General features: G+C 41.5%; 1 protein-coding gene across 3 annotated transcripts in view; it reads left to right on the forward strand.

Annotated features, from left to right (window-relative positions):
* The window catches only part of agtpbp1 (ATP/GTP binding carboxypeptidase 1), a 130,471-nt gene that overhangs the window by 4,252 nt on the left and 101,238 nt on the right, over positions 1-24,981 (forward strand). For 2 of the 3 annotated variants that reach the window (XM_007908035.2, XM_042333395.1), the window contains exons 1-2: positions 3,183-3,310; positions 13,417-13,490. In XM_007908035.2, coding sequence (XP_007906226.1) covers positions 13,459-13,490 — 32 coding nt within the window. In that variant the 5' untranslated portion in view covers positions 3,183-3,310; positions 13,417-13,458. Of the gene's footprint in view, positions 1-3,182; positions 3,311-13,416; positions 13,491-24,981 lie in introns of those variants that run through there. The other variant, XM_007908036.2, reaches the window with a different exon arrangement.

The following is a 24,981-nucleotide window of genomic DNA, read 5'->3' on the forward strand; positions in this document are numbered from 1 at the left end:
GTCTTTCCCCTTTCACTACCCGCGCCGGCCGCTTGCCTCCATTTTCATATCCAAAGTGCACTACATTATCTCAAACTTTGTTAAGTTGAATCTGGTCTGCCTTATATCTGCCCAATTATTTATCTATGACCATTACAATTTTCGATTGATACTGTACCTCTGAGCTTTGTATCATTAGCAATTCTGTTTATACTCCCCATTCTCACGTAGCTGTGCCCTCAACTCCTTGATAAATAATATACCACCTTATTACATTGTCAAGATTTCTTGAAGTGCTTCAAAGGATTTTACTGTGAAGTGTAGTAACTGTATTTGTAGGTGAATGAGGCAGCCAATTTGCACATAGAAATGTCTCAATAACAGACATGAAGCAAATAACCATTTTTTTCTAGAGGATTGTTGATCAGGACATCAGGAGAAACTACCTTCTTTTTTTGAGTAGTGCCATGGAATATTTAATGTCCACCTGAACTGGCAGGTGGAACCTCGAATTAATGTCTCACTGAGGTCAGCACCTTCGACAACACAGGACTGCACTGAAGTGTCAGCCTAGACTGTGAGTTCCAAGTCCTTGATCTTCCAACTGCTGAAGAACATGACTATCACACCATAAAAATTCAGCATAAAACTGCTAGATTTTCCAGCAGGAGAAAAAATATTTTGCAGTATATTGCTTATTTCAAGTTACAATTCTAGCAATATATTTTAAGTAATGCATTTCCTGTTGCTTATTCAGGTGACGATTATAACTTGGAGGAAGAGCAGTCTAATTAGGTTAGTCATTGACATGTATTACTGTTAAGAGCAACATAGATTGTTCATACCTATTCAGGTATTAAGGTCTGTTGATTTTTAAGTGTAGGCTATCATCACATAGGCTTTTAATTCAAAATGAATGATTCTCATTCCAGATGAATGAATGCGATGCCTGTAGTTGATAGTTACAAGTAACTCATACAATGCCTTTGTGGTTGTCACCCAGAGATAAATTGCAGCATTACATCGTCAGCACATTGAACCTACCAATTTCAGTCGTGAACTAACATTGATTGGCCAAAAAATATTGTTCGGGTAATTGGCCCCAAAAAACTTTAATAAGTGTTCATTATTCAAAGTTAATGAAACTGCAGCCAATGGAAAGTAATAACAACAACAACTTGCACGTATATACCACCCTTCATGTGAGGATAACTTCTCAAGAGTGCTTAACATAGGTGGAGCCTGATGCCGAGCCGGGGGGAGGTAACTAGGTTGAAAAGGCAGGTCTCCATGTGTGATCTAAAGACGTAAGGAGGCAAAGTGGAGGGATTAAGGGAGAGAGTTCTACAGTTTTGCCGTGTAGTGGCTGAAAGTGCAGCCGTCGATGGAGGAGCAGAGGGGACGAGGGACATGCAGAAGGCTGGAGCCAAGCAAAGGCGGTGGGTAGTGAGTGGGGAGTAAGCCGGTTAGAGAAGCAGGGAGGTGTCAGGGTGTGAAATTGTAACCTAGTGTGAGGATCTTGAATTTGGCGAGTCTGGCAAGGACTCGGTGATGGGGATGTCGAAGTTTTTAATTAGTTGGATTTTGTGGATAGTGGAGCAGGCGAGGAGTGCTTTAGAATAATCAAGGCAGGAGGTGATGAAAACATGCCTATTAAAACATGTCTTTTAAAAAAGGACTGTATGGACACTAGGCCAATATTGCCGCTCTTTCAGCTACTACACGATAGAACTTTGGAACTCTCTCCCTTAATCCCTCCGCTTTGCCTCCTCCTTCCCTGTCTTTAGATCACACATAAAGACCTGCCTCTTCAACCTAGTTACCTCCCCCGGCTTGGCATCAGGCTCCACCTGTCATAGAGCCTTGAGCTACATGTGGCTCTCAGTATGGCTCACAGCTTCAGCAGAAAGCATGTGGTTCAGATAATTCCTGCTGATAATTTACATACAGAGATGTGTGCATGGCTATTTAAATGTGAAATTTCTCTAGTCAAGCTTTTCGAAAATTCTATTGAATTAGTCATCTAAAATTATAATTGTCTATAACTGTCCGCTCTACTGACTCCTCCTTGTCCCTCAAATCCTCCGCTCCACCATCGGCGTCCTGAAGCTATGGAACTCCCTCCCTCAATCCCTTCGTCTTTTCAGGTTGCGCCTGAAGACCTTTGACTTTGCCTATGGTCACCTTCCCCCTCCCTCTAGCTTGGCATCGGGCTCCACCAAGTGCTCCGGGACACCGCCCGGCTTGGAGGGTGCTATATAAGTGTAGTTGTTGTTTCATTTTTCGACTTGTGTGGCTCAATACAAATCTGAGCTTGAAAGCTCCGCGCTCGGCAATCGATAAAACAGCTTCTTGTCAATATTGGAGAAACATTGTCATTTACTTTTAAATACCTATATGGATCCATTTAATTATATGGAGCAACATTTAGTTGTAATTGGAACGAAGATATGTGTGTGTGGGTATAGGATGTGTGTGTGGAGTGAGGCAGGGTTGCCAGAAATTAAAATAGGTTTGTAGCCCAAAGTCAACTGAACCCAAGTAGCCCAACATTATGAGTTTCCTACTGTAGTATGCGTTAACAGAGTGGCCAATCTAGGTCAGTGCTTTTGAAACTGAGTTTTTTTAAAAAAAGTCTTCATATTGGGAGAGGGGGGAGAGGGGGTGGGTGCGGAGAGGGGGGAAACACATTTTGCGGGTTTAAATTCTTTTAAAAATCAGACATTTGTTCAAAAACAGAAACAAAGAGAGCTGGGAAAACTCGGGACAGGTCAGGCAGAGCCAGAGGCAAGGAAGGAGGAGGCCAGAGCCGCTTCTGAGTAAGGGTCGTGGACCCGAAACGTTGACTCGCTTCCCTTTGGCCATAGCTGCTGCCTGACCTGCTGAGTGTTCCCAACCACTTCTGGTTTTGTTTTCAGATTTCCAGCATCTGCAGTATTTTGTGTTTTGCAGACATCTGCTCAGAGCCTGGTTTTTTTTTCAGATGAAAAGCAACCACGAAAATAACATACCCAATTGGCAACGTTGCAGAGAGGAAGGGGGAGGGGGGAGGGGGAGGAGAGAAAGCCCCTGTGAAAAATAGTGAATGCAATGAAATGAGGTGGGGTCCAGGATCAGCTGGGAGAGGAGATGGGGGGGGAGGGAGGGAGGGACAGACTTGCTGACGCTGTGCGGGGTGACGCTCACCCCATTAGGATGTGTGGACAGGGAGGGAGGGAGAGCTGAGCTGTTGTGTTGCTGAGCTGCTGCTGCTTTCTGTCGCATTGATACAGTCACATCGTCTCCAGTCACTCGCAGGCGACAGGCGAGTGGCAACGCTGTACTGCACACGGTAAGGATTGGTCTCAGCGACCTCCCCCACTCCCCCACTCCCCTCCTTTGCTGCCTCCAGTATAAGTCTCTATTTTATTTATATATATATATATATATATATATAAGTGCTGTGTACCTTTCGCTCGTTGTAAAGCTCAGACCTGCAAATGTCAGGACGTGGATCTATCTATGTGTATATATATATATACTCACACACACACACAAGGTTCTGTAAAATGTATTTCTGTGGGTAATCAAACTGAGGGTCAGTGTGTGGTCACTGAGGGACAGGGCCTCCCTGTGTGTGTGTGTGTGTGTATAAAGCAGCTGACCGCTTGCTGTGGCTCTCGGGCTGTACACGGCTCTCTCTCTCTCTCTCTCTGTGTCTGTAGCACCGGTTTGTTTGCGACAGTTGGAAGGAATAGATTTAAACAACCGAAAGGAAATTGACATAGCAGAGCCTCTGGCGGTGTTCAGGGGTTCGCTTCCACCCAGCGGATCTGGAGCAAACTATTGATTTTGGTGCAGCTCTTTTGCAGTGCAGCAAGAACGGGTATTTTTTTTCCTTAAACCAATAGTTATTTGCAAGCGGTACAAGTGTGGATTAAAATAAGACGCTTCCCTTCAGGTCATTGAGTGGCATTGCACTCGGTTGACCGACTGTATTTCTCGCAATCCTTTTCTGCAGAACGGGTTTCCTGTAATGATGTGACTCGTTAGTTTTAACAGGTTATGATGACCTCTGCAGTCTGCCTTTTGGCAGAAAGCTATAAATCAAAGTGTAATGTGTTTGGTAGCAGCTGCCACTGAAATGTATAGAAGAAGATGCAGAATTCCTGTATTAATCAGACATTTGTATGATGGAGGGGCATATCGAGAATTTGTCTGTAGTGTCTTGAAGGCAATGTTCTAAGTACAGTCAAACCTGTTGAACCAACTACCTCGTATCAAAATCCATCCTTCCAACAGCCCCAACAATTTTTTCTATAATAAACCATCTATTCGGCAACCACCTGTAACACAACTAGTGGCCACTTTTTTTTTAAAAAAGCCCTGTCAGTATACTGATGTCCTTTTCAATGGGCATTAAATACATTAAATAATAATAATCATTGTATTTGATATAGCGCCTTATGTCATTGAGATGCCTCGAAGCACTTCACAGAATATATTGTGAAGTGGATTGACTGTCCAATTCAAGTGTAGCTACTAGTAATGCCCAATTTCCATCGGCCCGCGTGTAGATTCCCCGCTAGACTTTAGTGTATTTACAAATGCAGCTGAGCAGTCCACAGCAACATGGCATTTTTCAGGTCTGGTCAACAACCCAATGAACTTAGAGGCCACCTTTACGTCAAGGCCACTTTGGTCCAACTACCTGAATGGTTGCTGAAAATGTGTTTGACTATATAACACTGAAAGTAAATAAGTGTAACCAGTATAATTGGCATTTTTTTCCAAATGGGTTTCAGTCAATATTTTATATAATTTGTGTTTTTGAAAGTGTATGGAACGTTTGTAATGAGGTTCTAATATTTTGACTGTAAATGTTCTTGTTTGACCATTAATGATGCCAGAAAAACTATTGTTTTATACATTACTGTTTTATACAGTGCCTTTCACAATTAAAAAATATGCACAATATGATGTCACGGCTGGAGCTAACATTTGAGAAAATATTGTATCTCCATTTGCAAGACTTGCTTTGCTGGTTTGGCATAAGACCGGATTTAAATCTGTAATATGCTGGTCTGTGTAGCCTAGTTTTTCTCCATCTTTATCCACGGGGAGCTCTAATAGTCTTTCTCAAAAAATAATGCTTAACTAATGGGGGAAGTAGGAGAAACTTAGAGGAGACCATAGGCATGGGTAAAAGGGAGATGATAATTCTGGCATTTCACATGCAGTCTGTAATGTTGAAATGTTTCAAAACACTTTAGTGAAGTGCAGTGACTGCATATTCGTAGGTGTACACACCAGGCAATTTTAACACTGATGTGAATTGAATGACCATGCTGATGTGAAGGAGAGGGGATTGGGATGGATGGAGGTTGTTGTTGCAGATTAGTTGGACCAAATGGCCTGTTTTGGTGCTGCACAGTCTGTGATTTTATGTAATTCTAACTTGTTCTAAACTTAGATATGTTAGAGGGAGTCAATATAACTTGCATTCAACATTTTTAGTTGCAGAATCCCATTTAAAATAATTGTTTTAGAATCCACTAACAAGCGCTTTCAGTTTGGGGTGGGGGTAACTTTGACTCCTCAATAGTAATGTTTGTGTCTGTGGTAACTAACTTGGGAAGTGAAACAGCTGGCCTAGTGGTGGTAATATTATGAAACCACATACACAAGTCCAGATAGAATTGGCTATCCATGCTTCATAGCTATATAGCTGTACCTAGGTGAAAGGGATAGTTAAGAAGTGTCCTCTAATTCATACACAACTTTAAGAGCTTGGATTAATTTAGTGGACGGTATTTTAAATTCTTCAAAACTAAAGTCTGATTTTTAACATGAATTTTAATCCTTGTGATTTTGGTTCCATTAGCATTGTTGCCCTTTGTTGAGATTTGGTTTTCTGTGCACCAGTAGCTCTGCAGCACCTCAACCAAAATGCTCATTCTTCATAAACGAGTGTTCACGAGTGTTGGAATGTGGGTTGTAACCTTTAAGTCAGCCCTATTCTCACTTAATTCCTCGCAGATGTGCACTTTCTAACGGAGGTCACTGGCTTGTAATCAGAAGTGGGAAACTAGGTTAATTTTTCTTTCTCCCTTCCCACTCTTTGATTCAACTCCCAGAGAATTCCTGCCCCCTGCTAGAGGCATCTAACTCATCATAGGCCAAAGTTTGAATTTGCAGCTTTCTGCTCTGTGTGGCTTATTGTGCACTGGGTAGTGTTTGTATTCAACGGGGAGTTTGAATTTTTTTATTTTGTTGCATTGCGGTTTTGATATCTTTAGAGAAAAACCCATGCTATCACACGTTTTGAGATGGCCCTTGTTGCTATGCAATGTGGGCGACCATTGTGGTGTGTAATTTGGCTGCTGTTTTCGGATCATGAATAAAAAAGATTAGCAGAGGGGAAAAGGTGCCATTGAGTTAAAACTGGGCTGGACACATAGTACTAAAATACAACTTTACTGTACCTTTCTCTGCTACAGACTTTTGCTGAGGTATAGTTCCACATGTACCCGCAGCTCTCTAATTCCTCTGTCCATTCTTTATGTGGGATGGTATTGTTTAATCGCAACAGTTTGAACACATCAGTATAGTTGCTTGCTGGTTGTTCAGTTTCAATTGAGGCATTCAGTTTTAGGAGACACTCCGCTTGTATTGGAAATATTTAACCATAAAATTTGATTCACCTCCTTCCCCTAAGTCTGTTATATAGGAATTTTCAGGGTAAATATGTTTGTTCGTTTATTTAAAAATGGCATAAAGTTTCAAGACAAAATTATATTAAATTAAAAAAATTAAAGATTAACTTCATGAATTACTGATATTATTTGCCTACCTGCATTAAAGCACTTAGTCAGATCCACCTTGGTTTGACTAACTAAATATAAGGACCACTGTGTGCTCGTTTTCAAATATTTTTAAAGTTCAGCAATTTTTTTTAGTGTACCTTAACTGGATACACAAAGATGGGTACAACAAAAACTAATGGGATAGATTATAATAATAATCCTTGTGGACTGATACAACAACAATAAAATTACATTTGTACAGTGCCTTTCATATCGGGAGGACATCCCAAGGCGCTGGATAATCACCTGAGCTGGGGTTCGGAAGCGGGGAGGGTGGAAGGCAAGGGGGAGGGAGGGTGGCTGAAGGCATGGTCGAAGAGGGGGATCTTGAGATGGGTCTTGAGGGGGGTGAGGCAGTGGAGGGCTTTGAAGGTGAGGACCAGATGTTGAACTGTATCCTCTGTGTGATGGGAAGCCAGTGGAGTCGGGCGAGGATGGGGTGATAGGGTCACGGAGCCTGGTGCGGGAGAGGACATGCTCTGCACAATCCTGGATGATCTGCAGCCTATGGAGGGAGGAGTTGGGGAGGCCGACGAGCAGTGAGTTTGCATAATCAAGCCTGGATGTTATGAATGCATGTATGAGGGTTTCGGCGGCCTGCGGTGTGAGATGGTGGAGCCTAGCGATATTGCAGAGGTGGGGAAAGGCAGAGTGGGTCATGGCACAGATGTGGGATAGAAAGGATAGTTGAGGGTCAAACAAGGTTCTGGACTGGCTTAGTAAGGTGGAGGGTGCAACCACGGATGGTGATGCTGTCAGCGCCTGAGGTGTGGAGACGTTGATAGGACCCAATCAGGAGAGCCTCAGTCTTGTTGATGTTCAACTGAAGGAAGTTAGCTCTCATTCAAAACTTGATGTTTGACAGACATTCTGTCAGGACAGCAGTGGTGCTGGAGTCCAGGGTGGGGCAGAAAGGTAGAGTTGGCTGTCATCTGCATATGTGTGGAAGTTGACCCCATTTCTGCGGATGATGCTACCAAGAGGGAGCATATAGATATTGAAGAGGAGGGGACCAAGGAAAGAGCCCTAAGAACACCGCACAAGATGCTGTGGGGCTAGAGGAGAAACTGTACTGTTTGTGGAGATGAAGTGGAGCTGGTATGAGAGGTACAATCTGAACCATTCAAGGAAAGAACCATGAAGGTTGAGGTGAGAGGAGAAGCGGTGTATGAGGATAGAGTGGTCAATGGTATTGAAGGCAGCAGAGAGGTCAAGGAGGACGAGGAGGCAGAGGGAGCCCTGGTCGCAGATGGACAGAATGTCGTTTGTCACTTTGACCAAAGCTGTTTCTGTGCTGTGGGCGGCACGAAAACCCGATTGGAGGGGTTTGTGAAGAGAGTGGCGGCAGAGGAAGGAGTGAAGCTGCAAAGCAACGACTCGTTCCAGGACCTTGGAATGGAAAGGTAGATTGGAGATGGGGCAGTAGTTTTAGAGCAGGGATGGATTCAGGGAGGATAGGAGTAATGATAACATTGAAACATCTCAAAACACTTTACAGGGAATCGTGAACATTTCTAACGTAGAAAGGAGAGTGCTCATGGTGGAGCGGGCAGCTTGTTGCCCAAGAAGTCAGCCAGTCACCGTCAGAATCAGTCAGATGACTGGAAGCAGGAGAGATGGGCATTTATTTTGCTGACCAGTTATAAGACTTAAAACACCATATTAAAATTGGGTTGGACTGTAGAAGTGTATATTAAGGTTGTTTTCCTAGCTCTGAATCTGTTCAGATCAAAGTTTGATTTTCCTTTACGCGCATGTGTAAGAGCTCTGATTCGATAGGGAAGTCTGCAAGCCACAGTGAGCAGGCGTAGTAATGTTCTGCACTTGCGCAGATGTCTCGATGTTGTATAAGTATCACAGTGGCATAAAGACGTTTGTAAATCTGTGAAAGGCCTTTAGTTGTTATTGGGGTCTATGTTACAAAAATAATGGTCACAGAATTGCATGCAGAAGAAAAGCCAGGAGTGAATTTGTCTAATTTTTAGGTACACCTTCTGGTGCAGTGAAGATCTCTAATGTTTTGTTGGCGATTTGCACGTGGCTAAATGTCTTAATGTCAAGGCAGAACATCATTTACCATGGGAGGAGGGTGTCTAGAAACAAATTAAAATCAACATCTCTGAAATACCAGTGATCTTTGGATCTAGAATATGCAAAACAATGAATTATGAAATGCATCAAGTTTGTTTTAAAGGCAACAAACTTTAAAAGACCAAATAAAGGTTTGTAATCATTCTATTAACCACAAGAAGTTTCAACCAACTAGTTGACAGAGTAGACGCACAATTAGTAAGCAAACCATAGCTTTCAGAATTTCTGTTGTACAAAGAAAATTGATGGGTAATAGCGTGGCCTGCTCAAATCAAGTGGCTTTCTGCAAATAGACAAAAGAAGCGCTGGTAAGTTTTGAGACACTTATCCTGCTAGGACCACCTTGCCATGTCTTCCAAATCTTTGATGTATTCATGATTGATAGACTGCCTAAACCAAAGCCACGTTCCAGTTTTTTAAAAAAAAGACATACCTGGATCAACTTCATCACATTTCAACCATTCTTACTAAACTCTCCGCAGGAACTCCTGGTGAGCATTGCTTACTTCCTTGTGTACCCTATTGAATAACACTGTTGATGCTAGAAATTTCATGGAGCTCAACTGTTTAGATTGGTACAGCAATTATACAATGTAACTCACAAACTCGTTGGCAATGAAAGATTCTCTTCAGATGAAGAGTGGATGAATAATTCACTGGCTTTCTTTTGGTAATAAGAGCACGTGATTGACAATAGCACTCTGCGAGTCTCATGTTGCGATCGATCATAAAACAGTCTTGCTTATTTATAACCAGGCACTTTCATCTCAATATTAATGACTTCTGAAAATATGCAGCAGATTTAAAATCATGATTCCAATAAGATAGCTTTTCACTTTCTTATATTTTTATATAGAATTATTGATCCAAGCAAAACACTGTATGCCTGTAATCTGTTTCAAACTTAAATGTTCCCCTCAATTTCCAATGCTCAGTACACTATAAAGTGATTGTAAGATTGATATTAACATACACTCGTAAAGTGATTGCAAGATTGTTATTTACATACACTAGTAAAGTGATTGTAAGATTGTGTGTCAATCGTGCTGTGGTACTGGTTCTGTGCCTTGGGACATCCTCCTGACGTGAAAGGTGTTATACAAATGTAATTGTTTATGGTAGTTCGCTTGGGAATTATTATTGGGTTTTATTTCACTGCTGCTGCAAAGGAATAGCTCAATAGTGTGCTATGGTCAAGTAATGCACACTATTTGTACATTGTTTATTAAGAACGTCAGGATTTTTCACACTGACTGAGAATTAGTGTTTTCTGTACAATATTTTGTTTATGCAAATAAAATCATTCAGCCTAGTTATTCCAAGGCCTTCATTGTTATTGCAGTTGATTTCTGATACTGTACACTGATCAAAGAGGCACTGCAGAAGTCTCGTCAAGTAGTTATGTTTGACTTCTTTCTAAAGAATCTTATCCATGTAGGATTTCAGTGCCATGATCACACCCAAAAAGAATACAGATAATCAGAAAAATGTGATGTGGTGTGAATACTTTCTTAACACTGAGTTAAAACTAGTCAACATATTCCTTCTATGTCCTAATTGTCTGCTGGAAAATTATGTGTTTAGACATATTTGAAAAATGGTAGCTAAAGGCTATATTTGCGAAGGAAAGATGAATAATAGAAACGGGAACATAAAACGTGGTGGGATTTCACTGTCCAGGCAACTGGACAATATTTGCTTTTCAAGTACCTATCTAATTCCCTTTTGAAAGTTGTTATTGAATCGGTTTCCATCGCCCTTTCAGGCAATGCATTCCAGACTGTAACAACTCTCCGTGTATATATAAAAAGAATTCCTATCCCCCCTCTTGTTCTTTTGCCAATTATCTTAAATCTGTGTGCCTACCCACCTGCCAGTGGAAACAGTTTCTCCCTATCTACTCTTATCAAAGCCCCATATAATTTTGAACACCTTTATTAGATCTCCCCTTAACCTTCTCTTCTCAAAGGAGAATTATCCCAACTTCTCTAGTCTTGCCACATAACTAAAGTCCCTCATCCCTGGTACTATTCTGGTAAATCTCTTTTGCACCCTCTCCAAGGCCTTGATATCCTTCCTAAGGTGTGGTGCCCAGAATTGAACACAATATTCCAGCTGAGGCCTAACCAATGACTTCTAAAGGTTTAGCAGAACTTTGTTGCTTTTGTACTCTAAGCCTCTTTTTCTAAAGCCAAGGATCACATATGCTTTTTTAACAGCTCTATTGAGCTGTCCTGCCACCTTCAAAGACCTGTGTATGTGAACCTCCAGGTCTCTGCTCCTGAATCCCCATTAAAACTGTACCATTTATTGTATATTACCTCTCCTCATTCTTTCTCCCAAAATGCATCACCTCACCCTTCTCTGCATTAAACTTCATCTGCCATGTGTCTGCTCATTTCACCAGTCTGTCTATGTCCTCCTGCAGTCTGCTACCCTCCTCCCTACTGTGTACCACATTCTCAAGTTTTGTGTCATTTACCAGCTTTAAAATGTTGCTCATTATACCCTAGTCCAAGTCATTCACACACATAAAAAAGTGCAATGGACCTTATACCGACCCCTGGGAGATACCACTGTATATTTTCCTCCAGTCTGAAAAAACAACCATTCACCACTACCCCCTGTTTTCTGTCTCCCAGCCAATTTTGTATCCATGCTGCCACTCTCCCTTTTATCCCATGGGCTTCAATTTTGCTGAGCATAATTCTGAGCATAAATTGGGTAGTACTAATATGTCATTGAGGTGCTTGTGTAACATAGAACAAACTTGTTTGTAAGTAAAACACCTTGTACTTGCCTCACTTGGCTAAGTACCTCATAAGTTGAACAATGACTCCTTGCTCAAGAGGCATTGGACTTTCCCAATTTAGATTAACGCTCCAGGTGCATTGTGAAAAGTGCAGGATTGTAAGCACTTTTGTAGGAGCATTTTCCTGACTGTTCACACAACACTTTCACATGATCAATTTTTAAAAAAAATCTATTTTTGAAAACTGCAAAGAGGAATCACATTGACTGATTGCAAGTCCTGTTACAATCACCTGAGTGGGAAAAAGTGAAGCACTGTGAATGTATTACAGGGTGTGTACAGCGGTCTGCTCGCAAAAGTCTTTGTGTGAGTACAAATTCTAAATTCAAAAGAGCTACGGTATAATCGGCCCTTTTCTATCATGAGAAATTTAAGAGATGGTCAGTGGGCTGCCTGAGTTCTTTTTAAGCTTTGAAGATTAAAAGGTCAACTAGGCACCAGTTGTAGATGTGAACTTTTGGAAAACTTGTCAAATTGGTGCATTAGGACATAACAGAGAAGCATTGGTTCATGCCGCTTGCAATTTCTGGGTGAAGTAAATGTGAAGTTTATTTTCAAGTTACCCAACTCACATTAATTTTTAACCTATATTATACTCTTGAGTTGAATACAGATTTGTTTCTGGAATGAAGATGCATGATAACATGGAAATGTGCAGGACTAGAAAGCCCTTTACAATCTATTAACTGACCTTTAATTTGGAAAATATGAAACAGTGCTATGTTTCTTGCACCCTTTAACTTTTTTTTCCCAAATCAGTATCCCATCTCCTGGACCAATCACAATGAATACTGGGACAGACATAATAATAATAATAATAATCCTTGCATTTGGTATAGCGCCTTATCACTTCTTTGAGAAGTCTCAAAGTACTTCACAATGTACTGTAAAGTGAATTGACTGTATATTTTGTGGGCGAAATGCGGCAGCTAATTGCGCACTTTAGTGTCCCACAAACCGTCATGGATTGAGTGATCAATTTTTTTTAGGGAATTATTACCCTCGGAAAAGTGATCCGCTAATCGACTGACGACTGGGTTCCCACTTACTGCTAGGTAACTGTGAGTGTGGAGTAAAGAAACTTGTCCAAAGTTTCATCCTGCTGTAAATCGAACCCAGGTCTCTCATTTGCGTGGCGAGTGCTCTAACCACTGAGGCACAGGACATACTAAATAGTATGAATATTATTCCACTCAGTTACGGTTTCCAGTGCTGTGTAACTTAGATTGAGTTGCATTATAATATTATTACACAAATTCTTCATGCCCTTTTTATCTATTAGGATCCATCAGAAGTGGTTCAGAGAGTAGCCTGAGACAACTTATGCTTGGATTCCGCCCTGCTTACATTGTGGGCTGAATTAAAGCATTGGTGGTAACATCAAACTTACTGCACAATGTTTCTGAACTTGTGTCTTCAGTTTCTTTTCGTGGACCTATCCTGATCTGTTGGGCAAGTCCATAAAGCCTACCTATAGTAAAACAGTATTGCTGGCCTATAGGGATGAGCTAACTAAAAAATATAGTGCCCAGCAAACCTGGAGCCAGCGTGATGCTTTACTTAGCAGTCTGAGTTGAACTAATGCTCTCAAAGTTCTCGGATCTAACCTGGCTGTTTGCAATGTTGCATTAAACTGTTTAATTTTTAAATTTGCTTTTTTTCAATTTAAAAAAAATGTTTCTATTTCAGATTTTTTTGAGATGGCAAAGTGACTGAGAGATTCTATCCAAGATGAACAAGGTCAAAATGACCACAGACAAAGGGTGAGTAGATGAAAGACTAACAGAACTAGTGGTTTTAATGAAGTGAAAAAAAAGTTTGGTTTCTGCAGTTCCTTTTCTGCACAAAAGGTCACTCCACTTTTACTGTAAAGTGCTGTGTGCTTTTTGATGGATAAGGCTGCATTTAAAAAAAATCTGATATTACTTGTATTATATTACCATTGGCAGACTGGCTTTCAGTGTATCTGCCTCCACCACCTGGAACTCCATCCCTTTGTTTCCCTCCTTCCCTTCCCCTGCCTCTTCCAAGGTCCATCTCGTGACCTTGCTCTTTGACTGTGCTTTTGGCAATCTTTCTCTTGCCTCCCACCTCTTTGGTGCCCATTCCCAGCTCGGTTAAGAACTGTCCAGCACCTTGGGACATCCTCCCGACTTGAAACACACTTCTAGCAGGTGTGTATTTAAAAACTACACTGAATGCTCTTGTCAATGAAATCCATTTGTTAACTCTCGGAACCATTACAGAATTACCATGAAAGTGAAAAGTTCACTTGTATGAAATAATATAGTGTGAGTGATGGTGGGAGAGGATCGACATTTAGGCTAATGAGTGATGTTGAAATGGACTCATGGACTTGACTGCCACACCCCCCTCCCCTCTGCAGTGTAACAGAAATAATGGTGAAAACTGGAGGTTTAAGAAATATAAAATTAGTGTTTATTTAAAGAGAAAATGGGAAGATTGAGGAGGGGTTTGGGGATTTTTTTCTAGTTTGAGGTGCTTCGTATTGAATAAACTGTTTTACTGTATTGATTTCTTTGAAATGAACAAGCTTTGCTTTTGTCGTTAATTGTGGATGTGTTAAGTGTTTTTGTACGTTAGTAAATGTCAAATCTAAACACTATTAGGCAAGAACTTTGAGGATGGATTCATGCCCAAAGCAGTATAAATCCGGCACAAGCATCCTCATGTAGAGCAGCTAAATTGCATTCCTATTTAAATTCTCTGCTCCAGTTAAGACTTTAACTGGGCAGTTTTCACAGTATGAATCACGGGTAACTTTCATAGTATTTTTCCATATTAATACTGCTCAGTAGCTTTGACTCACACAACATGTATCTACGTCTTCAAGTTTCATTTGTTAGACATTGAGGCTGAAGAATCATTGTCAGTGCTTTGGTTGCTGTGGACCTGACTAACTTCACCCCCACTTAACCCTTTCCATTTCTGTGACCGGTGGATCGGGAGACCTTAAATAGTGTTGAACAGCTTCAAGGAGATGTTCGTGGGTAAGGCACCCATAGCTGGACAAGTGCCATCAAATGTATTGATAGTTCTGCTGCTACCTTTAAACTTCATACTGGATGGCTGGGCTATGACCTTTAACAAGAATTTAAATGGGATTGAAAAAGTAAACCAAGGGCAATATTTTTAGATGCACTGAGACAGTAGAAAGAGTGGACAGCAATAACTGGCATTTGTATAGCGTTCTTCACGTAGGATAACATCTCTGCTTCACAGAGAATGCTTTTGACTTTAAGCAAGGGAGGAGGGGCAGATGACAGTATGGTGGAAGTGGTAGGTTTTTAGGCCAAATGTAAAGACAAATAGAGTGGGGTTGAGATGAAGAGGTACAGGGAAAATGCAGTTTATGGTCGCAAAGGGCAATTACAGGACAAACCAGGAAGCTAACCCAGAAGCTAATTAACCATTGGAACAGTTTACTGGGAAGGGTAGTTGAAGCTGGACTCGTTTTAACTCCCATTTTATAGTTCAAGAAGAATTCCAGGCTAATTAACAAGGCTTGACCTTTAATTTCCAGTGAATATTGGTATGACCTTGATCTTCAGTGAACAAGTGCTCAAACCACATTGATTCATTTGATGTAGGATTTGATTCAGCCTAGATTATCACACCATATCTTATTAACCACAAAAACAGCAAGATTGTATTTGTATAGCACCTTTCATGTCAGGAGGACGTCCTAAGGCACTGGACAGTATACAGCATATCAGGCCCGATCTGGGGTCAGGGAGGGAGAAGGGAAGGGAGGTGAAGGGGGTGACTGATGGCATGGTTGAAGAGGCAGGACTCAAAGGAGGCTAAGAAGGGGGCGAGGCGGAATGATTGTTAAATACCAACCTTGCATTCAGTAGTGAGAAAATGGAAAATTCTTAGCACAAATGTATTATAAATTCATTTTAAATTCTAAAATGAAAATGTCAGTAATCTTTGAAGGTGTATAGAATTATTTTTTTTCTGACATACATTTCTAGAATGCACGTGCAAAATTAGATTGCCTCATGCTCCTATATATTTTATAGTTCAAGAAGAAATCCAAGCTATTGCACAAATGCACAAATCAACTTGTTAAATGTGGACTGCTTTGGATCTGCAACAATGATCTTCTGACTCAGAGGCAGGAGTTCTACCAACTGAGCCAAACTGATGCACAATTTTGTTAATCGGAATTTGAATGGATTTTTAAAAAAATAACAGTTCTAGCACACCATCAACTGTTTGAACATAACGTATTCAAAAACAATATTTATTTGAAAAGAAAATTAATTTCAAAAGCTAAACAATTAAATCCGATTTTTGCCTTCCCTTCGCTTCCCCATCATTCCAGAAATTAGAACAAAGAGGAGTAATGTGCAAATTGTTCTTTGACCAGTTTTGACTAGTATCAAATAAGTTTGAATTTACCTGATCTGTGTTGTATATATGTAGATATAGAACACAGGGCAGGAGGACAGTTGATAGTGTGCCGAAACTGTTTAGTTTTAACAAAATTGTGTGTCATTTTGGCTCAGTTGGTAGCAGTCTTGCCTATGAGTCAGAAGGTTGTGCGTTCAAGCTCCACATTGGAGCATTAAACTCAAGTCTCATCAGACACTCCAGTGCAGTGCTTGGGGAGTGCTGCAATGTTAGAGGTGCTGTCTTTCTGATGAGATGTTAAACCAAGGCCCCATCTCTCTGTTCAGGTGGATGTTCGCGATCCCATGGAACTATTTGAAAAGAGAGTTTCTTTAGTATCCTGGCCAACAGTCCCCAAAATAAAGTTGGTCATTCACACCATGGCTGTTTGTAGGACATTATTCTGCACAACTTGGCTGTTGTGTTCCCCCACAAAATATAGTCACTACACTTTACCGTATATCTGTAAAGAGCCTCCTGACATGAAATTAATGTAAGGATTTTTAACACTGCTGTAAATTCATAATTTTCATTTTACTCTTAATGTTACTATTGCTTTAATGGATTTCCAGCAGTCATTAACTTTGCTGTAAATCTTTTGAGTTTCCAGGTTGTGACACCCATTTGGAGTCCTGTAGCTCAGTGGTTAGAGCACTCGCCTCGCAAGCGAGAGACTTGGGTTTTATTCCTAGGTAGCAGTAAGTGGAACCTATTATTAGTCGATTGGCAGATTTCAAAGTCTATTTGGTTTATCTTTGAATGTCTACCTTTAGAGAACTTTTTAAATTATTTTAGTTGGGAATACTGTATGATTTTTAAAAAATTATACTTAAAATGAGACTTTAAGAAAAGAAATTCTAGCAAACCTAGTTTAGAATTGCAGGCCTTAGTGATATTTAAATTATTACCAGGTCTGAGGTGGATGGACCAGCTTTTAATAGTACAGTAAACCTCACTTAAGTTGTATCAGTTGGGATCATACATGTAATATGACTTGTACAAATTATGAGTTATGTGAAACTTGCTTAAGTCGTATCATATATGACTTATGTAAAGTTATGTATAAGTCTGAGTTATTACTAATAGAAGCCTCGATGTCTGACAGGCAATTAGTCAGAACAGCAGGAGTCAAGGATAGAGAGCGAGTGCCATCCGTGTACATGTGGAAGTGACCCCAATGCCCGTGGGTGATATCACCGTGTGAGTATGTGGTTGGTGAAGAGGAGATGCTCAAAGACAGAACCCTGAGGAACACCGCATATGTTCCATCATCTCCTGCTCTTCCCATTTTCCTGCTGAAAGTCCATTTTAAAACAAAGCTACTGGCTTGTAAGTCTTCATTTTAAATCTAAAATGGGATGTATTATTTGGTGGTCACACTTTTCTAACCATAAACCAGGGTCATTTATGAAACCACTTCCACTCAGTCCTGCCCGTAATGTAGTGTCTTGTCAGTAGCACATAATACGTTTCTCCCATGCATTTGAAAACCTTTGGTTAAGCCCAGATGATGGACTTGCATCCCATCTATTGTATTTTAGTAGCACCTAATGAAACATGATCTCCAATATTAATATAGAAGTCGCTAGGAACACACAGCAGGTCAGGTAGCATCCATGGAGAAAGGAAAATTAGTTAACGTTTCAGGTCTATGACCTTTCGTCAAAATGGTAACTCGTTTTCCTTTCTCCATGGATGTTACCTGACCTGCTGCGTGTTCCTAGTGACTTCTATGTTTGTACCAGATTTCCATCATTTGCATTACTTTGCCTTTTGTTTTCTCCAATATCAATGTTACCCCTGACTTGTGAGACTACTTTAGTAATTGAAGTGTTTTTCAAAAACCTGGTAAGTAGGGAAAAACTTTTATAATCTTGCAACTGAGAAGCAATTATACTGTTGTATGTCTAAGTGCTTCAGTTCTTTTTATATAAAGTGCAGTGACTGCATTTGGAGGTGAGTGTAGTAGCTAATTTGTGCATAGCCATGTCCTTCAGACATTAATTAATTCCATTCTTTTTTAACTGGTGGCTTGTTGGGCAGCACACCAGAAGAAACTCCATTTTGTCATATAGTGTCATGAATTCTTTAATGTCCACCTGAACAGGCAGATGGAACCACAGTTTAAGGTCTCATCCAAAGGATGGCACCGCTGACAGTGCAATGCTCCTCTCAACTGTTGGAGTTCAAAGTTGCAATGTGGGGCTTGAACCCACAACTTCTATAATAACTTCTATAATAACAATAATTCCCGACATGAAAGGTGCTATACAAATGTAATTTTGTTGTTGTTGTTCTAACTCCAAGGCAAAAGTCCTACCAATTGACCCAGCTTGACACCTGATGCCACATAATCCTACATGAAAGAAGCTACATAGGTGCAAGTTATTGAAAGAGCCTTGGCTATGTGAATAATAATGATTGTTGCATTTGATATAGCGCCTTATCACGTCATTGAGATGTCTCAAAGCCTTTCACAGAATATACTTTACTGATTTGACTGCATATTTTGTGGGCAAAACACGGCAACTAATTGCGCACAGAAGTGTCCCACAAACAGTTGTGGATGTGTGACCAAAATATTATTTATTTTTGTGGGGGAGGGATTATTATCCCTGGAAAAGCGACCCGCTGATCAACTAACAAATGGGTTTCTACTTACTGCTAGGTAAGTATTAATAGATGTGTGGAGTAAATGAACTATTGTGTAGCAACTGGACTGAGATCAAGAGTATTTTTTTGCAGTTGTAAGGAATGACATTTGATAAAGGTGTCCTAGTTAAGAAATGCACATTGGCCAGAGAGCAAGAGGAGGATCCCTGCTTGATATTCCCATTCCTCTCTTAGCTTTGGGATGCTGAGGACAGCTGTAGAATTCTGACTGCCATGCTCGCTGAGAAAGTAAGAAAGGCCCCGCTGGGGTGAAAGGTTGTTTTCAGACCAGCTTAACGAAGCATGCAGGTCTTCAGTATTGCAAAGGAGACTTGTCATTGTAGACATATCCTCAACTCTTATCAGTTGGGTGTTCCTGATTGGGGTTGTAGTATGGTAAACAAATACCAGAGTAATAACAATTGAATCTGGGAGCTTTCAGTCTGTGTAGTTCGATTTCATGGACATTGTGGGGTCGCAAACTGAGCCACCTGGGAACCTGAGCTACAGATCATTACACAGCAGTAATAATAGTCTGAGCGAAATCTAACTCGTACAAATGCTTCATGACCTCTAGTGTTACACAAGTTATTATGGTCAATGCATTATTCTCTTTGTAGTGCAAAAATAATGGATCACTTTCCTGTCTGCTTTTGTATCCAAACACTATTGTGCTATAAATGTACACATGATAAACTGTATCCCATTTAGAATGTAATTTCCAATTTTGTGTAGTTGATTTCCAATTGAATTAAATATCTCCCACATAACATGGGGTGGAGGGGAGAGAGATATTTCGCCTGGGTTTAGATTTACTCTTATTTATTTAGCATTTTAGAGCATCCAGAATTTGGTCAATTCTTAAATGTATCCTTCATTTTTAAGCCACTTTTTTCTCTACTGTACTCTACTGTACTACTCTACTCTACTGTAAGTTCTGATAAGATCTTCAGAAAACTATCTTGAATATTGAGACTAAATTCAACAATTTGCCAAGTTCTGGACATTTTAAAATGCTGCAAACATAAAATAAATCCAAGTGGAATTTCTTTCTAGTAGTTTTCTGCTGATTTTAATATTGCAGCTATAAATGCTTTTTGAGGGCTGTCAAACTATTTCAAGTTGTTGAAATAAGCAAAATGAACAAAAAAGTTTTTTTATGACACGTAATCCTATACATAAACCTATACTTATACTGTATTTAACTTAAACAAGTTTTAACAAATACATTGACAGTTTTGTGTTCCGGGGCTGCTCTGTCACACTGTGAAAGCGCAGTGTGTGTTGGTTTAGATCCTCCTGGCCTTGGCAACCCCTAGTGGCCCTGGAGGGGTCATAGTCACCCTGCATATAAAGTCACTGAGATCTTTTCCGTTGGAGTGATGATGTATCAGGAGTTTACTATAGTTCCAGGATATTTTTAACATTTACCTGAACAGGGACCTTGATTTAGGATCTCATCAGAAGACATTGCAGTTCTGCTCTAGTCCCCAGAGCTGCTTCATTGCCCGGGATACTCACCCGCACAAAACTGTATCCCCATCACACCAGTCTTTGTCAGGCTCCACTGGTTCCCAATCACCAAACGGATCGATTTCAAGATCCTCTCACTTGTTTTCAAATCCTTTCATTCCCTCGCACTTCTCTACCTATCTGACCTGTTTACCCCCCACCTGTTTGTCCCTCTTATCCTCCGTTACACCATTAGCGGCCGTGCCTTCAGCCACTATGCCCCGAAATTCTGGAACTTTCTCAATCTCTCTGCCTTTCCCCCTTCCTCCCCACCTTCAAATCCCGCCTAAAGACTTTCCTTTTTGATCGTGTTTACAGTCACCTCTTCCTCCCTCTCCCCCTAGCTCGGGGTCAAACTCCAACACTATGAAGCGCTGCGGGATGCTACCCCTCGTGAAGGGTGCTATATAAATGCAAGTTGTTGTACTGCAGTTCAGTATCAGCCTAGATTGACTTGACTGTAGATTTCAAAACTGGCCATCTTCAAAACTGTGTCTGTTTTTATATTAAAAAAAGGGCAGAATTATTAAAGAGGTAGAATCCTCAAAGATTTTAACAACGTACAAAAAAAATCAATTGGTACCATATGCATTTTGCACTATAAACTTGAATGGAATTTGAGATAAACATTTGGCAGCTTGTAACAGTGCATCAACAACCTGCAGCTGCAGTAAAATGAGCAGACTGCAGTGCCCTCTGGTGTCATGAATGTCAGTGCCAAGGTAAGTACGTACATACAATAACAGCAGCCGCAGCAGCAACTTGGATTTATATAGCACCCAGCACGCCGGATGGCGTCTCAGAGCGCTTTACTTCTGTCGTGTTGATGTGAAATGGTTTGTTTGAACAATTCTGATTTGTGAACTATAATCTGTCCTTCCCTAGATCAACAAATTGGGCCTTTTTTATTATTGAACAAAAAAAGTCTTCCATTTTCTGGAAACACTGGTTGTTTGCTACAGAATATTGAACAACTAAAACTAGATACACTAGTCATGTAGAATTCCAAGGAAAAAATCCTTTAGATAATTTGATTTGAGCCTCTCAGCTTGAATACTCAGTCGGTAGCGCTCGCCTCCGAGTCAGAAGGTTGTTGGTTCAAGTTCAACCCCATGCTTTGAACTCACAGTCCAGGATGACACTCTGTGCAGTGCTGCTTGCACTGTATCGTCATCAATGCCGTCTTTCAGATGAGACGTTTTTTCAAAAAAAAACTAAGATGGGCGTTATAGATGGCAAAAGAAGGGAGTTAATATTGGTGTCCTGGATTTCTACCCTTCCCTAGAATAGAAGTATGTGTCAGCCTGGCTTAGTGGCAGCACTCTCGCCTCTTGAGTCACAAGCTTGTGGGTTCAAGCCCCACGTTGGAATACATAGTGTAAGTTGACACTCCAATGCCGTGCTGAGGGGGTGCTGTGTTGTTGGCGCTGCTGCCCTTCGGATAAAATATTAAATCTAGGTTCCGTCTGCCTGTTTGGATGAATGTTAACGATCCCATAGTACAATTCAAAAAGAGAAGGGAGTTTCTTCCAGGTCCTGGCCAACAATACCCCACATAAAATTCAACATTTTAGCCAAACTGAGAGCGAGTTTCATTGCCGAGAGACTATTTAATAATATAAAATAATAATAATTTGGTTACTTCGATCCACGACTGCTTGTGGGACACTGCTGAATGCAATCGACCGCTGGGCTCTGACCACAAAATATGCAGTCAATCCACTTTACAGTATGATTTGAAGCTCTTTGAGATGTCTCTACAACATAAGGTACTACATTAAATGCAAGTATTATTATCATTATAATTTTAAATCTGACCTTGATTCACTAGCCAGTAGAAATTCTATTTTTCCATTTATCCTGTCGTAATTTCAAACCCTTGTTTAACCCCTCTTAACCTGTGTTTGAATTAATACAGCCAGGGTTCTCCTGGTGGCCTGGCCAACAATCCTCCAAATTAATTGTACTGGGTAGAATCTTCTCCCTTTCAAGCAAGATATTCCTTCAATGTATATGTTGAGGTGGGGGTGGGGTGGAGAAATATGTGCTGTGTGTGAGAGAGAGTGTATGTATACGTACTATGGATATGTATAAAGGTTCTTGAAGCAAAATATTTTATTTGGTTAAGGCAGAATGCCAAAGAACATCCATACTAGACCATAGAGCAAACTGAGACCTGCAGTTGATTTATATGGGCCTTTCAGTGAGCAGTTCTTGTTTTACTGCAGATTGGCTTTCTTCCTGGTTCTGAATACCAATCGATCCTGGAGCTCAAGGACAATTTAAAATTTGAGGACTGCCATGTGCAACAAGGTCTGGAATGTCCCACTTGGAAACTAAAAAATAATAATAATCTTTGATTTTGATATAGTGCCTTTTGCATCAGGCGGGTGACTCTAAAATGCTTCACAGCACCTACTACAGTCACTGACATTTTGTAGCCAAACGCAGCAGTCAATTTGTGGACACAATGTCATACAAAATATAGTACATTTGTGCCTTTGTCCTTCCATTTGCCTCTAAGCTTTCTCAATTAGTTGCTTCATCTATTCTCCTGTGCAGCTTTTGCCTGCCTCACTGATTAGTTGCTTGTCTGCACTGATGGAATATTTGATTTTTCTCTCTGTTGCTTACATTTATAGGAACATAGGATTAGAAGGAGGCCATTCAGCCCTTCAGGTCTGTTCCGCCATTTAATTAGATTATGGCTGATCTGTACCTCAACTAATCTTTTAAATTCCAATTTCCCGCTTTCTGCCCATATTCTTTAATACCCTGATCTACCAAAAATCTATCCACCTCACTCTTGAAGGTGTGGATGGATCCAGCATCCACAGCCTTTTTGGGGAGAGAATTCCAGATTTCTACCACCCTTTGAGTGAAAAAATGCTTCCTAATTTCACTCTTAAACGGCCTGGTTCTAATTTTAAGACTATTCCCACTTGTATTGGATTCCCCCACCAGAGGAAATAGCTTCTCTGTATCTACCCTATCAAATCCCTTTATCATCTTAAACACCTCAATCAAATCACCCCTCAACCTTCTAAACCCAATGGTTTACGCAGCCTTTCCTCATAACGTAACCCTTTAAGGCTGGTAACATTCTGGTGAAGCTACACTGCAACCCCTCCAGAGCCAATATATCTTTCCTGAGGTGTGGTGCCCCAAACTGAACGGACTACTCCAGATGGGGTCTGACTAACGCTCTATACAGCTGAAGCATCATTTCTTCCCCTTTGTATTCCTGGTCCCTTGAGATAAAGACCAACATTCCATTCACCTTTTTGATTACTTTTTCCACCTGAAAACTAGTTTTTACAACAACAAGATTCCATTTATAGAGTCCCTTTCACGTCAGGAGGATGTTCCAAAGCGCTGGACAGTTGGGTCAGGACCCGAGCAGGGGGGAAATGGTCAGGGTGAGGGGAGGGAAGGGAGGGAGCAAGGAGGGGGGAGAGAGTCGAGAAGGGAGCTGAAGGCACGGTCAAAGAGAAAGGTCTTGAGACCGGCCTTGAAGGAGGAAAGGGAGGAGGCGCGAAGGCACTGGGGGATGGAATTCCAGAGCCTCGGGGCTGAGAGGCTGAAGGTCCGGCCACCGATGGTAGGGCGGTTGGGGCGGGCGATGTGGAGCAGACCGGAGCCAGAGGTAGGGGGATAGTAGGTCGGAGAGGTAGGAGGGAGCGAGGCTGTGAATGGCTTTGTGGGCGAGGATGAGGATCTTGAATTCGATCCTCTGGGGGATGGGAAGCCAGTGGAGGCGAGCGAGGGTGGGAGTGATGTGGTCGCGAAGCTTGATGCGGGACAGTACACGAGCTGCAGAGTTCTGAATGACCTAAACTTACGACCTAAACCACTCAAGGACAGGGCCTTGAAGGTTGAGGTGGGAGGACAAGCGGTGGAGGAGGATAGCATGGTCGACCGTATCGAATGCTGCCGATAGGTCGAGGAGGCAGAGGGAGCCCTGGTCTCAGATGGTCAAGATGTCATTGGTGACCTTGACCAGGGCGGTTTTTGTGCTATGGGCAGCACGGAAACCCAACTGAAGGGATTCGAATAATGAATGGGTGGAGAGGAAAGAGCGCAGCTGGGAGGCGATAACTCTTTCAAGGTCCTTGGACAGGAAGGGGAGTTTGGAGATGGGCCGGTAGCTTGATAGCTGCGACGCATCAAGGGAGGGTTTTTTCAAAGTGGGAGTGATGATGGCAGTTTTTAGTGGAATGGGAACAGAGCCAGAGGAGAGGGACAGGTTGATGATTTCTGTGATATGTGAGGCAAGGAGGTGGAGCTGAGAGATGAGGAGTGGGGATGGGGTCAAGGGAGCAGGTGGTGGGTTTCAGGGACAGGATGAGTTTGGTGACAGAGGGTGGGGAAACGGGTATGAAGGTGTGCAGGGGAGGATGGGTAGGAGTCGAAGTGTGGGAGGGAGGGGGTGGGGGGTTGGGTGGAAGTTGGAGGGGGAGTGACCGCGGAGCTGATTCCCTTGATTTTGGATTCAAGGAAATCCAGCATCTCCTCGCAGTGAAAGTTGGAGGAGATGACCTGCGCGGGGTGGCGGGGGGACGGAGGAGTCGGGATGTGGTAGAAAACAGAAGCCTGGGATTGTTATTCGCCTCCAGGATTATCCTGGAGTAGAAGGACGACTTGGCCGAGGCTAGAGTGGAGCGGTAGATT

The sequence above is a fragment of the Callorhinchus milii genome, unplaced genomic scaffold, assembly GCF_018977255.1.
Source record: "Callorhinchus milii isolate IMCB2004 unplaced genomic scaffold, IMCB_Cmil_1.0 Scaffold1, whole genome shotgun sequence".
Classification (NCBI taxonomy): domain Eukaryota; kingdom Metazoa; phylum Chordata; class Chondrichthyes; order Chimaeriformes; family Callorhinchidae; genus Callorhinchus; species Callorhinchus milii.